Source organism: Pogona vitticeps, chromosome 1 (assembly GCF_051106095.1).
Source record: "Pogona vitticeps strain Pit_001003342236 chromosome 1, PviZW2.1, whole genome shotgun sequence".
Taxonomy (NCBI): Eukaryota; Metazoa; Chordata; class Lepidosauria; order Squamata; family Agamidae; genus Pogona; species Pogona vitticeps.
In genome coordinates this window covers 305,708,144-305,723,522 of record NC_135783.1, presented here as the reverse complement: position 1 = coordinate 305,723,522, position 15,379 = coordinate 305,708,144, and the positions used below count along the sequence as shown (strand labels likewise).

The following is a 15,379-nucleotide window of genomic DNA, read 5'->3' as shown; positions in this document are numbered from 1 at the left end:
TAGGGACATGGTGGCGCTGTGAGCTAAACTGCAGAAGCCTTTGTGTGCTGCAGGGTCAGAAGACCAGCAGTCATAAGATCGAATCCACACGATGGAGTGAGCTCCCGTCACTTTGTCCCAGCTCCTCACCAACCTAGCAATTCAAAAGCATGCAAATGCGAGTAGATAAATAGGTACCACCATGGTGGGAAGGTAAAATGGCATTCCCTAGTCATGCTGGCCATGTGGCAATGGAAACTGTCTTCAGACAAGCGCTGGCTCTACGGCTTGGAAACGGGGATGAGCACCACCCCCTAGAGTCAGACATGACTGACTAAAATGTCAAGGGGAACCTTTACCTTTACCTAGACAGATCGTTTGAAACACACAAGATAGGCAGTCAGGGGCAGTGGGCTATGTGGTATCTGGGCCGGACTAATGAATACAAGCACACCTGTCTCATATTTTTAATGTACACATGGAGGGCACTTGTGAAGAAAGCTCTGGTCTCCAGCCATTTAGGACTGTAAAGTAACTAATAGTTCTTGATGTGTCCCCAGAAATGACTCGTTGATCAGCAAATCTTATACAAGATTGGCACAGTATGATTCAAATGCTTGGCGTCCAAACAGAACCTTGGCAACCACATTCCATTTTCCTTTTTATCTCAAAGTAATTCTTTAAGAAACCTCACTGGTTTCATTGTTTTGATTTTCTTTAAAGTTCCTTCTAAACTTTGTACAGCTTAGTTTCATCCTCAAATACAAAAATATTTAGATTGCAATCTTATACCCATTTAAGCCTAATTAAAATCAGTGAGACCTGCTTGAGCAGATGCATAAAGCGTATTAAGGAGTGCTAAAACTGTGTGATGTTCCAATCCCTCAGGACAACTTAGTGGCAAAATTTTAGAATGTTTCTACAAATGACAGAGAGCGTTACGTGATGCTGCTAATCACCCCACCTGTATTTTCAGAGGATAAGTTCCTGGTAGATTCTGTCTATGGATTCAGTGATTTGTAGGGAACATTATATTAATGTTCAAGGGGCTCACAAAGTGTTTTCTGGGGGGTCGCCATGATTTTTGGAGGGACACATCACCCTCAACTTGTGCCCTCTTCCCCAATTTCCTTCTGCACGAAGCCCACCCTTCCTTTGATTGTACTTCCCCCCCCCATCCAAGCTCTCTTTTGGCTCCCTGCTCTGGGATTCTTGGTGCCTGGGCTCCCAAACTTCACTCTCTTCCTTGCTGGCTGTGGATGCTCCTCTTCGGCTTGGGTGGCTGGTTGCCTGGCTGGGTACCTCCCTGCCTGCCTGGCTCAGGCGGGGGACCAGGATGGGAAAGAGTGGGAGGCAGGACCCAGCTGCAGTCCCTGCAAGCCAGGCTGGCCATAGCGGGCTTTGAGAGGTGAGGAGGCAGAGGCAGGCTGAAAGGAGAGTGAGGGAAGTGGTGGTGGAGGAGGAAAAGGCCATTGCTGAAGCAATTCCTCTCCTCACCTCAGGATGACTGAGAAGCACTGAGCTTGACAGTTCCCTTCCTGAGGGAAAACTTGCCCCATCCCAGTAAAACCCAATTTTAACCCATCCTTGTTACCTCCACCTCCCAGAACCTGTTAAGGGACTGTTGGGGGGGAGGGAGCAAATGGCTTTAACAAACGCTCAGCTGCAAATTTTGAAACTTCTTGCCCAGAAGCAACTACGACTGTTGCATTAAATATTAGGCAAGAATTATATTCTGAAAAATCTAATTTTAATGTGTTTCCTTTACCCCATTAATATGCCTCTTTATGCAAGTGTTTTGGGGCAGGTGTCACAGATTTCTTGGCTATTATAAAAAGGGGTTGTGACTTAAAAAAAAAGTTGGGAAACACTGTTATAGAATCAAAGAATATTTTGGTATACTTTTCTACCAGACTTCAAAATGTACAGACATTTATTGTAATGATTGTGCTTACTTTGATGCTTAGGATGGGGCTTAAAAGATCCCAGTTGATATTCACATATATATATATATATATATTTATTTATTTATTTATTTATTTATTTATTTATTTATTTATTTATTTCATTTATATACTGCCTCATTAGTGCAATGCACTATTCTCAGTAGTTTACAACATAATAAAATAAAATAAAAACATGACAAAGGCTATGATAAAAGCAGAGAATAATCAACTAACAAAATTAAGCAACTTCAAATCACAGTGCAAAATATACATATTAAAAGCAGCTGGGCACAAGGCAAAGAAAAATTCAGATGAGGTTGCATCAAATGCAGCATCTTCAGTAACCTCAGTGGGGTCAGGCACAGTACAACCACGAGCTGGTTCCACTGAGCTAGTTCAACTGCCAAGAAGACCCAGCTTGTCATTGATGGTTTTCTGCCCTCCATTGGGGTGTCCACCCAGAGGAGCATTGCCTGGGAGGATCTGGTGATGTGAGTGGATAATCTTGGGAAAAGGCACTCCAAGAAGTAATGGGGTCCCAAACTGTGGAGGGCTTTCTAGGTAAGAATCATAACCTGGAACTTGACCCAGGATGTCACAGGTAGCCAGAGCAGGTGAGCCAGGACTGAGGACATGTGATTGAATTTTCTGGAGACCATCTGGAGAGGTTCTCCTTCTAAGTAGGGGCAGAGCTGGAGACCAGTCCTAACTAATTAAAGGTCAACCTCAAGGTTCCCTCTAAGCTAGCTCTTCTCTCTCTCTCTCTCTCTCTCTCTCTCTCTCTGTGTGTGTGTGCACGCGTGCATGCTTCTCTATCTCCTTGCACGCAGGTGTCTTCCTTCTCCACACACAATGGTTGCATTGGGTTCCAGTCGTGACAGGACCCTGCATGCAGGGGTGGAGTCACACACACATGCAGGGCCGAAGTCATGGGTGCTAGAGGCAAAGGGCCATCCAGCAGGGCTGAAAATTAGAGGGTATGTTGGCCAACCTGGACATGGCTGCAATCTGGGAATCCCAACAGAGAGACAGGTCCAGGAGCACATCCAGACTTGGTTCCAGACTTGGTCCCTAAGCAGGAGGTCTGCACCATCAAGCCCAGGCAGAATGTCCACAAGCTTTTCAGACTGCCAGGAGAAGGATCTTGTCCAGGTTCAGCTTGAGCCTGCTAGCCCTAGTCCATGCCTGAACCAAAGACAGGCACCACTCCAGTATCTGGACAGCATCTACTGCAAAGGTTGAGAAGGAGATATAGAGTTGCTTAACATCAGCGTACTGATAACAACACAATTCATATCTCTTGACTACCTCCCCAAACAGCTTGGCATAGGTGTTAAAGAGCACTGGGAAGACTGACAACCCCTGGGCACCCCACAATTGAGGGCCCAAGGGGCTGATGTCTCATCCCCAAACTGCACTCTCTGGACACAGCCTCCAAGGAAGGACTGGAGCCAGCTAAGTCCCACCTAAGAGAGCTTATCCATGAGGGTACTGAGATGGATGATATCAAAAGCTGCTGAGAGATCCAGGAACACCAACAGGGTGTGTTCTCCCCGTCAGTCCTCCTTAAATGATCATCATGCAGCACAACCAGCGCTGTCTTGGTACCACACCACAGCCTGAATCTGAACGGGAAAGGATCAAGGCAGTTCTCCTCTGCCAAGTAGGTCTGGACCTGCTCTGTCACTACCTGATTGCTCACCTTGGCCATGAAGGGTATATTGGCAATTGGCCTAAAGATGCTAAATTAGGTCTTTCAGAATGGAGTGGATAATGGTTTTCCTTTGCATGTAGGGGAAGGCACCGCTCTTTCAGGAAAGCATTAACAATGTTCACAACCTAATCTACAGTAACCCCATTGGCTGCTTTTAGAAGCCAAGCAGGGCAAGGGTCAAGCATGGCTGTTCCTGGGAAAGGATATCAGCTAACAGTCACTGTTTTATATGCTGTCAAGTCACTTTAAATCTATAGTGATCATATGAATTAAATTACTGACCTTTAGATGGTCTTATAATTAATAGTCCTGTTCAAGCCTTGCAAACTAAACACCCTGGCTTCCTTTATGGAGTTAATCCATCTCAAGTTGCATCTTCCTCCTTTCCTGCTGCCTTCAACTTTGCCTAGCATTATTGCCTTTTCTATGAGAAGAGATCATCTTACCTTCTCATGTTCTGTCCAAAGTATGATCACACCTGTTAGTTATTTTAGCTACTAATGAGTCATTACTGGTAATATAATTAACATCCAAAATTACATGCAGCTGATTTACATGATTCGTGGTCTTGCCAGCAAGAACTGCTGCTCCTGTGGAAGGGCCATAAATGATCGGAAGGTGCCTCAAATGAGCTGTTAAAATCTTCACCCTGGGATGCTGATTGTCAATGCTCCACCATCCTTTGAAACAGTCGTCAATAGGGGAAGACTTGCTAATTGCCCGTGGGTGTCTCTAAGGCTGCAAAACACCACCCCCGAACTGGCAGCCCGAGTTTTGCTTTTCATTAACATTTCTCTATTATTGGGCTGTCGAGAGACATTGAAAGAGGCTTGCGGCGAGGGAGAGCCCTCCGTGATGCACGGAGCGCTTTCCTGCAATGCCTTCACTAGAGGTTTCTCCCTAGAGGTGGGGGGAGGAGGAGGAGGAGAACTGGTGAAGTTGAAGGGGGGTGGTGGGGGTGTTGCTGGCTGGTTTGCTGTGGAATTGGGGAAGCGGCTCCACTGGTTCTGGCAGCGAGGGGGTTGATTGACTGACAGTCTGCAGTGCAGTGGAGTTAGCTGGGCTCCCTATATGGCAATGGATTAGCTATATGCTAATACAGATCGGGGGGAAAAGGAGCTGTCTTGAAGCCCAGCGAGCTGCCGCCAGGGAAGACCCTCCGAGGCTCAACGACGAATTCCCTCCCACGGAGCCATGGCTGAAGGGGCGGACGGAGGGGAGGACGAGATACAGTTCCTACGAACTGTAAGTATCGGTTTTTCTAGGTCAGCCAGCAGGATCTTTTTCCCTTTTGTCTCCTTGCTTGTTCCTGCTGTACGATCGCGTCTCCTCCATTCGGAGGGAAAGAGAGGCATCGGCTCCCCCCCCCCCTTCCTCTGAGCTCGCGTTCGGTTGCCCAGGAACGACGTTTGTTTGGGGAAGGGGGCGAATAACGCAAGGCTCCTTCTCTGCCCCTGGAAGGGGTTCGCTTCGGGCCGCCTCTCTCGAAACGGGTGTCATCATCGCTCTCTTGGCCGGGCAGCCCTGGTGGATCGGGAGCATCCTTGGGGCAACTTTGCGTTGGGGTTTTTTAAATGCTGCAGGGCAGCTACCTGGCCTCTGAAACTTTGCTGTAGGTTACCGTCCCTCGACGGTTAAGAGAAGGTGTGCAGGTATAACAGGGGGAAGGTTGCGAAGCCGCCTGGAAAGAGGGTCGTTGAGTGACATCTCTGCATTTACCCCCCCCCCCCCGCCGCGCCGCCTTCATTCCAGACCCACAGCCCAAGACGAGTCCACATGGCCAGATGTGCTCCAGAAGTACACCAGTCAATGTCCTTTGATGAGCGTCAACAATTGAGCATACTTAAAAATGGGTGCAGAGGTTTCTCGGGACAAAGCTGTTGATTAGGAGATGGGGGTGATGGGTGGAATCCTGCATCTCTCTTAGTGCCTCATAACAAGCTTTCACACCGTTCCTCTATAAGGTTTGATCTCAACTGGCATGATGACCCTTTCTGCTTTTGGACTGAATCCGACCCACACTGTAACTTTACTGCTTAACAGAGAGGAGAGGTGCTTTCCCTTTCTCCTTGGGAACAGCCTTGCTTGCTTCAGCTGGTCCATTCACTGTTCCTCACCTTCACTGTGAAAACCCATCCCAGGAACAAAAATCTCTACCAGTTACAAGCAACTTTCAGAAGCAAGCATTTCCAAAATAGAGATACTTGTAATTCAGAATAAACACTTATCATGAAAAGTTTGGGTTATGGGTGGAAAAAAGAGGAGGCAGGTGAGAAAAGGTGGCTGGTGCAGCTTTTTTCTAAAAGGTGGTCCTTTAAAAAAAATCTGATTGTGGCACTGAAACCCTCATGATGGAAGAGGTGATTTCAATAGAGAGCATTTTAATCCCATTACATTTCCCATTGCTTTATCGTGATGGGACCACCCCATCTAGGTCCACTGAAGCATCTGAATGTCTATATTGGATAGCGATAGAGCTTCTGCAATAGCATTAGCCTTGCACCTTTTAAAGTATGCCTTTGACACAACACCCTTCTGAGCAGCTTGCCAAGGTGCTTCATTTCATACTTCAGTGGTTAGCAAAGTGAAAAGCTTTCTCTCCTTCACAGAGTAAGAATATCTGTCTTCTCTGTGAGGTGGCCTCTGAGAAGGCTGCCACCGATATTCCTTATTCAGAGTGGCAAAAACTCTTTCAGTCTTTCAGTGAACTCTATATTTATTACTCAGGACATGGGGTAAAGGTGTATCTTTCTTTGAGATGTATATTTCTCCTTGACACTACCAAGTCATGCATACTGTTTTTCCATTGACAATATGCTTTTATTTTATGTTGTGGCCATAGTTGTCATTATTATGCACAAAATTTGGATTTAATATCTTTTCAAGGCAACTTTTCATTCAGAGAAAGATATTGACTACTAAGCTTTTCCCTGTATTCTAAACGCCAAGGGGACTAGAATTATTTATTAGCCTCTGGCATGCTGCTTTGGTTGTGGCTATAAATACTAAAGATTCATTCTATTCTTTGGTCCATGAACCACAAATTCAGGCATGTGTGCAATATGAAAGTCCTCTTGCAACCGAGTTATTAGATTGTCTCTTAAAATAGCTACTAATTCAGTCCCTTTGTCTTAAAACACATTTGTTTGTAGGCAGTTATTCATTCCTTTAGTTTTAAAGTGTAATTTCTCACATGCATGATATTTATAACCCCAACTCTAGTTGCAGTTGCCTATTACAAATGTGACAAAGCTCAAGGCAGGAGTTGTGTAAAGTTTGCCCTTCTGCATGTAATTGTGGAAAATAAATCATGGGACTTCTCAGACTACAACACTTAGAACATGCGAGACATTTGCTATTTGGACTCCTGCTTACAGGGATGTACCACCAAAATCGATGCAAATCAAATCAAGAAAGAAAATCTGCTTCTGCCCCCCTATTTCACGCCTACATTTTAGTGAGTCATTTTAAAGCAGCTGCCTTGTACTTTTGAAGTGGCTTTGTTTTAATAACCCTTGCAGGGGTACTTATAATCTTCATCTTTGAAGTTTCCTTGGCTACATCATGATTTTATGATTTGGAACTGAAGAACTATTTTGTTATTGTGGGTGTTATAGACTAGCTTGAGACTTGTTTATGCAGTTATGGATTTGCACAAGGTTCTTGCCTACTTGTTCTAGGCAATGTAGAAAAGACATTTCAGGATAGTTGTTCCACACGTACTTGTTGGGTACTTTTGGCCATTCACTTGCATCTGTTTCCAGAATAATACTGCCAGGGTTCAAGCCACATAATGTATCCTGGTCTGGCACTAGTTTGTGGATTTAAAAGCATGTCCTTCTCAGTTGTTTAGGGCTTATGCTCATCTACATGTGAGTAGGATGTAGATGGCTTACTCTTTTAATTAAAGCACTACAGGACTCTTAATTATAGGGCACAGAGCTTGCATCCTAGTTAAATTAAATCCTGAATATTATTCTGCTAACCTTACATGTGCTTTTCATGTTTGACTCCCATATATTTAATGTTGGTGTACAGCAGATTTTTATAAAATAGATTTCTGTAGACACACTTGATACCTTTCCATGGTTGGCCATTACACATGCAGAAATATGTTTCTGGATTGTGGGAAATATGTAGAGAATCAATTTATGTTCACTGCAGCTTACTGAGACTGTACCAAGAGGCAATGGCTTATTACAGTATGGATGCTGGAAAGAATAATAGATAACTTCTAGACTGTTCTGGATCATGTAACCGTCAAACTCTAGTCCTTATTATTCCAAAATCAGTATTTTCAGCTTGTTCTCCAAATATGAAATAATTACTTGGCTCAGAGAGCATGTGGGTAGCACAGTGACAATAACAACAGAATAACAAAGTATAATTATATTGTAATTGTATTGTATATTCAGAAAGCAGAGTGAAAACAAATACACCCACAATGAATACAAACTATGACAAAACAACTACCAAACATGAAATCATGACTGAACTGATAATGTTAATGTGTATATAGTGTATGTAATAAAATATTCTTATTAGTAGTTGTTGTTTTCTTCATAGGCTGCCTTTCTCCCGATAATGGGATCCAAGGCTGCTCACAATATTAAAAGAATAGAATTAAAAACATTGTAAGTTAAACATTAAAAAACTAATTAAACTATACACTAATCAAAATACAACTGAATAATTTAAAGCAAGCAAATATTAAAAACTATCTACAGATAAGCCCCCCTCTCTCTGTGGTCACTAAATAGATAATTTTGTGCTCATGCAGTCTTTTCTGAGCATGCAGTGAAAACAGTCACATTTCACAGCACCAACATCACTATAAAATTGTTAATTGTATTCCAAATGTGCTCTATTTTTCCACCAGTGGCCAATAAGATGCCCTGTCTTGGGAAGATCACAAGTAGGACAGAACGGCAATATTTGTCCTCTCTACTTCATTACCAGCCAAATCAGAGAGACACTGTCTCTTTACCTGCAAAGTGACTTCTAGCTACAACTATAAATCAGAAATCTCAAGTGATATATTGTAACCAAAATCATTACAATTTTCATTATTACTTTGCAAATTAATTCTAAATACCTTTGGCATGGAGCATGGGGAAGAGAACATGTGTAAGGTTCCATTTTCCCCCAGTATGCTTTCCATAACTGTGAAAAAAGAAGTTCAGAAGGTTAAGGTCCTTATCTCCCTTTTTTCATGGGGGTGCATATGGGTGATGTGCGGGAAAAATCACTTGTTACTTTTTCTGCTTACCTGCAGAATCAATGCATAGCTAAAACATGGCTGCTGCAAAAAGAAGACGTTTAGACGTATAGGAAGAATATTTTAGGAAGGACATAAATACCATGAGTGGAAAAAGATATTCAATTCTTTTTCAGGATGTCATAGCACAGTTATTTGGTGACAACATCATTTTAAGATAAACATTTTGAAATGCCATTTCACATGGTGTGCAAAAACCTATGGAATGTACTGCTGTGATATAGAGCTAATAGGAATCTTTTCTGAAAGAATAGATGAAAAGCCAATTTATAGTTGCAGTTAGAAGTCGCCCTGCAGGTAAAGAAACGGTGTCTCTCTGATTTGACTGGCAATGAAGTAGAGAGGGCAAATATTGTCCTTCTGTTCTACTAGTGATCTTCCCAAGACAGGGCATCTTATTGGCCACTAGTGGAAGAAGAAAGCATATTTGGAATACAAATAACAATTTTATGGTGACACTAGTGCTGTGAAATGTGCCTGTTGTAATGTCATGAGCTCAGAAACGACTGCATGACCACAAAAATTATTTAGTCAGTGTCCATGGAATGTGTGAAACTTGCTTGAGAATCCTAATCAAATGCAAACAGTGATTAACTTGATATTCCATAAAATTAACTCCAGTTTAGGCTTCCTTGCAAGGATGCAAGGAAGAAATCCATGCTATAGATTTGTCTTTAAATTCTTGGGCCAGTTGAAATGGAAGAGGGAAAAAAGCAGAATTGGAACCAGAACTGCATAAGAAATGGAACTACAAAATTATCTGAACATCTGTGTTTCACTGAAGAGTAGCGCAGTAAAAATTGTTGACACAAATCCCAGCTGACATGTATGAGCATTTAGCATGATAATGGTTCTGCAGAAACTCACCAGCGAAGAAAGGAACCTAGATGGGTTGGGAGAGCTGGCAACACAAAAAAAGGCTACACTACTAATATACAGAGAGCTCCCCCACTGCAAAAAACAAAACAAAATACATTGAGATAGAAGGGGAAGTCAGCAAAAAAGGCACTGCTCTCATACCAACAAGGCATGTGTACTGGAGACAGAGGATTAGAAACACACTATAAGCTTGAGCACACCTTGTTGCCGACGTTCGTTTAGTCGTTTAGTCGTGTCCGACTCTTCATGACCCCATGGACCAGAGCACGCCAGGCCCTCCTATCTTCCACTGTCTCCCGGAGTTGGGTCAGATTCATGTTGGTTGCTTCGGTGACACTGTCCAACCATCTCATCCTCTGTCGTCCCCTTCTCCTCTTGCCTTCACACTTTCCCAACATTAAGGTCTTTTCCAGGGAGTCCTCTCTTCTCATGAGATGGCCAAAGTATTGGAGCCTCAGCTTCAGGATCTGTCCTTCCAGTGGGCACTCAGGGTTGATTTCCTTTAGAATCGATAGGTTTGTTCTCCTTGCAGTCCAGGGGACTCTCAAGAGCCTCCTCCAGCACCACAATTCAAAGGCATCAATTCTTCAGTGGTCAGCTTTCTTTATGGTCCAGCTCTCACTTCCATACATCACTACACGAAAAACCATAGCTTTGACTATTCGGACTTTTGTTGGCAAGCTGATATCTCTGCTTTTTAAGATGCTGTCAAGGTTTGTCATCGCTTTCCTCCCAAGAAGCAGGCGTCTTTTAATTTTGTGGCTGCTGTCTCCATCTGCAGTGATTATGGAGCCCAAGAAAGTAAAATCTGTCACTGCCTCCATATCTTCCCCTTCTATTTGCCAGGACGTGATGGGGCCAGTGGCCATGATCTTAGTTTTTTTGATGTTGAGTTTCAGACCGTTTTTTCACTCTCCTCTTCCATCCTCATTACAAGGTTCTTTAGTTCCTCCTCACTTTCTGCCATCAGAGTGGTATCATCTGCATATCGGAGGTTGTTGATATTTCTTCTGGCAATCTTAATTCCGGCTTGGGATTCCTCCAGTCCAGCCTTCCACATTATGTATTCTGCATATAAATTAAATAAGCCGGGGAACAATATACAGCCTTGTCGTACTCCTTTCCCAATTTTGAACCACATTTGTTGCTGACATAAAGTTTAATTTGGACTAAAAGTTCTTCAGATGCCTTCCTGCTCAGAAGAACCCAAGTCAGCCAGGTTAGATAGATTCAAACCAGATTCTTCACCAAGGGGCTGCACTATGTATTTTCCCAGGAGGCAATGGTTCTTTACAAAAAGGTATCTCTGAAAAACGATGTGTGACACGCCTTTTACAAGAAATGCCAGCAGTAGGAAATCTTGTTATGGTTCCTTCTTTCACTTCTCAGAATGCCAAGGCTAGAAGAAGATTCGGGTGTACAAACAGCACATGACCTACACAGCTTATCTAAGACATACAACAAAATTGTCGATTTCCATTGTGAGACCAAGGTGATCCTCCCCAGAGGATTGTCCTCTTTCAGTGTGCAAAAGGTTCTCTGTGTATGTTTTTGTTCTCTGTGTGTGTTTTTTTAAAGCTACCATCTTATTTGAATTTGGATAAACTGTGGTTCACCTATTTTATCCTTGTGGGCAATGATGAGGAACCATGAAATTATTCTAATTGCCCTGTGAGAGACTGGGGTGTTTTTATACAAGAAGAGAATGAGAACAGGAATGATTTTGTGCAAAGTAGGTAAGGATTGAAAATATGGTGTGGTTTGTTGGCAATTTTTTTTAAAAAAAAACATCTGTAAGTCATTCTCTGCATGGTGTGTGTGTTGTGTGCTTTATCAAAGGGAAAGGGTTCTAATTCTGCAGAAAGAATATTTGCACAAATTATGGAGACCTTGATGGGGCGGGAGGAGGGGGGGGAATGGCATGCTATGTCTCAGTTGTGCCTAGAGTCAAGAAGTCTTGCATAGCTTGGAAAATCATCAGTGATTTGTCTCATTAAGTTGAGGCAGCCTAAAATGATACGGATGAACACTTGAGTGACTATTCTTTGCCTTTCAAACCTAGCTATGGTTAAAGTTGGATTGCTTTCACTACCCGTAAATGAGGGCAGAGGAGAGGGAGCCTCAGTTCATCATCATAATAAGAAAACACACTTTAATGTCCAAACATAGCCACTGTGCATCAAACAAAAAGCAAGCAGACACCCAGAGACTGTAAGATATTTCCAAGGTAACTGCAGAGACTTTTAAATGAGCATCATTTCAGCTGCAAAGTCAATCACACCTGTCCTCAGAGACCAACAGAAACAACAGGACTATCTCAGCTTCTCTCCCGAATCCCTCATTTGTCCTGGGGATGTGGACTTGCATAAAATATGTCTATATTGGTTGACAGTTAGTAGTTATAAACAATGTATCTACCAACTATCGTCTCAGAAACATCTTGTTGTGTAGCAACCATTGTGCTGACTGCATCTGGTTTCACTGTACCATGTAATCTAGTCTCTGTAATTTTCTGTTTCTAAGATCTGTGACTTAGATTCTCTTAAGGAGGGGGGCTGTGCAGAGTATCTTCAACAATGTACTGATATTCAATCCAAAACAATCCTATAACCTTGGTATTAAAGGAAACCAGTCCAGGACCGATGGGTGGTGTTTGGTTTCCCTGATTTGTGTGTGCTATTTCACATGCTATAGGTTCATGCCCTTTGGTTTTATTAGTATTATTGAGACTGTTGCAAAATATCTTGCCAGCTCTGCTCTGCCTCATTTCAAAAAGCTGTACCCAAGTTGTTACAGAGTAATCCATGCGCGTCTCATCCATTTTCAGTTTCTGTGTGCTGAATAGTGTACTCGGGGCTGCTAAAACAGGATGCTGGAGCATATCTCTACCAAGGACTTTCAAATGTCACCTTGACTTTTCTTGGGTCAGTTTTTCTGGAAAGCTTCTTGTAAGGCAGGGCAGTGCTCAATAGAATCATAGAATCATGAAGTTGGAAAAGGCCTATAAGACCATCAAGTCCAACCCCCTGCTCAATGCAGGAATACAAATCAAAGCATATCTGCCAGGTGGTTGCCTAAATTACTCTTGAATGCCTCCAGTGTTGGGTAGTGGATTCCATTGCTATACTCTCTAACAGTTAGGAAGTTGTTGCTGATATTCAGCTGAAATCTGGCTTCCTGTAACTTTACCTTGTATCATCTTCACTAATACTCAGAATTGTTGCGATGTTTCTTGCCCTTTTGATTTGAGTGAGTTTGAGAAGGAAAGTCTAATGATTTGTAAAGAACTATCAAATGATATGGTGTGGTAGTTATTTTAAAGTGCAATGTGTATTATTTTCAAGTGACATGTGATTCAAACAATTTTCTACAGTGTTATCAGAAAATGTCCTTCCTGTTGACTGTGCCTCAGGTTCTGATTGAGACTAAGGATGGGAACTATATCTATATTCTTTATTTTTAATAACAATAATTATTGAAGGTTCAGTGCTAACTGGCCAGTTACTGTTTACTATTTGTTACCTGTATAGTCTGCTTTTTCTCTGTTGAGCGCAATGCAATGCATGTGATTCCCTTACTCCCCAGTTTATCTTGACCATCCCTGTGAAGTAATGTAGGGGTTTAGAAAATAGCAGCAAAAAACAAGAGCGGTTTGTGTTTTATATGTCCCAGCTTGTCCTGGGCATTTAAGGGTTATATCTTTGTTTTGCTTAGTTTTCCCTATTATGTCTCTGGTGTGAAGATGACATTTATGTTGAATCTCTGTGAACTGGTCCTTTTCCTCAACTATAACAAAAAAAGTGTTCTGTGCTTTTCTTCCTCTCTTTTTCTCAATCTGCCAGCCCATTTCTAGCAATTTTCAGAGTGTAGTAAGCTAGCCTATAAATCAATTGTTCATTTCCTTTGCTTTGACTTTCTTCCAAAAGCAAGAAGTGTGCTAGGGCTTAGGAGCTTTACAATTATGTCAATGTCTTTTGGAAGCTCAGACATTCCATGATGCATGTTTTCTTTTTCTGTCTTTTAAACCTAAGTTACTTATCTGTTGCACAGAATTACGATGGATGGAGCTTTCAGGGGGGAAAAAGAACTTCTAGTCTCATATTTCCATTCCTCAAGCAATCTGAGAACCTGGTGATTTTGATGCCTTATATGTACCAAGCTTCCAAATTAATATTGGTAGGTCAGGTATAGAAAATGTGACTATGCCAGGGTCATTCCAGTGAGTTTCATAGCTGAATGGGGATTTGTACTCAAGTCTCCTGAGTCCTAGTCCAATATTTCAACTGCTATGCTACAATGGCTTAGAGTTTGTGCTTTTCTCCAAAGCAGCCATTCTCCCATTACAATCACCACCAACAACCTTGTGCAAGTGCACAGACCCCCTGAGTTCTTCCAGGTCTCAAAAATGAAGAGTATTTATTTATTTTATTTATACCCCACCTATCTGGTTGGTTAAGACCACTCTAGGTGGCTTACTTACTTAAGTATGACTTATTTAAAAGTATGACTTACTTAAAAGGAAGAGGCTAAACAGAATGATGGAGGGTATCTTGTGTACAACTGCAAAGTTGAGTAAGGATGTCTACAATTGTGAAGAGAAGAGCAGGGCACACATAGGAAGTATTATTGTAAACATCAGGGAAAAGAGAAATGAGACTCAGCTACAGGCCTCCAAGCCAAACTGAAGGCTAGAATGATGTCCTCCTAGATCAGATTATCAAATGTTTGAAGAGAAGAGGCATTGTGATGATGAGAGACTTCCGCTACCCTGATACCTGCTGGAAGCCAAAAATGTAAATTCCAATAAATTTCATACTTGCTTTTGGCGACAACTTCATCTGCCAGAAGCTGGAAGAAGCAACAAATGGATAAGGTCTTCTGGATCTGTTTCTTCCCAACAGGGTCAGTGAGGCGGAAATAGCGGAAACTTGAGGTAGAAGTAACCATGTAGTCTTGCAATTTGTTATAGTATAAGATAGACTCTGGACTTTCAGAAAAGCTGATTTTGAGGTGAGGTCTCATTGTCAGCAACATTCAAAGAGAAGAGAGTAGATGAAGAATGGGGTTTTCTTAAGGGTGAGGTACTGAAATCACAATAACAAACTATTCTGACAAGAAAAGTGGGTGACATCTAAAGAAATCTGGAGGGCTACATATGAGTACATTTATTTCAGGTTAGCTAAGATTTGAAAGGGAGTGAGAGTGAAGTGTAGTGGACATAGTGATAGACTAGGATTCAGGACAGCTGGATTCAAATTCTTGATCAGTCTTAGAAACCCACTGGGGGATGGCAATAGTAAACTACTCTTCAAAAATCTTGCATACCCTGAAAACCATATTAGTCAGAAGTTATTTGATGGCACTCAACAACAGCAACAAGATTTGACAGAGACATGAAATGGAAGGAAGTGTGAATCACTAGGGAGGAGTATAAATGAGTAGCCAACACTTGAGGGAAACTCAGGATGGCTAAAACTCAGAATGAGGTTAGATTTTCAAAACAAATTAAAAATAAAAGGAAATGTTGCAGTTATGCTTAGAGCAAGAAGACTGAGGAAGCAATAGGTCTGTTCCTTGGAAATG

At 42.2% G+C, this 15,379-nt stretch overlaps 1 protein-coding gene across 1 annotated transcript in view; it reads left to right on the top strand.

Moving 5' to 3' along the window:
- Window positions 1-4,210: 4,210 nt before the first annotated feature.
- RYR3 (ryanodine receptor 3) overlaps window positions 4,211-15,379 on the top strand; it is a 420,504-nt gene continuing 409,335 nt past the window's right edge. The window contains exon 1 of the mRNA XM_078391770.1: window positions 4,211-4,884. Coding sequence (XP_078247896.1) covers window positions 4,834-4,884 — 51 coding nt within the window. The 5' untranslated portion in view covers window positions 4,211-4,833. The remainder of the gene's footprint in view (window positions 4,885-15,379) is intronic.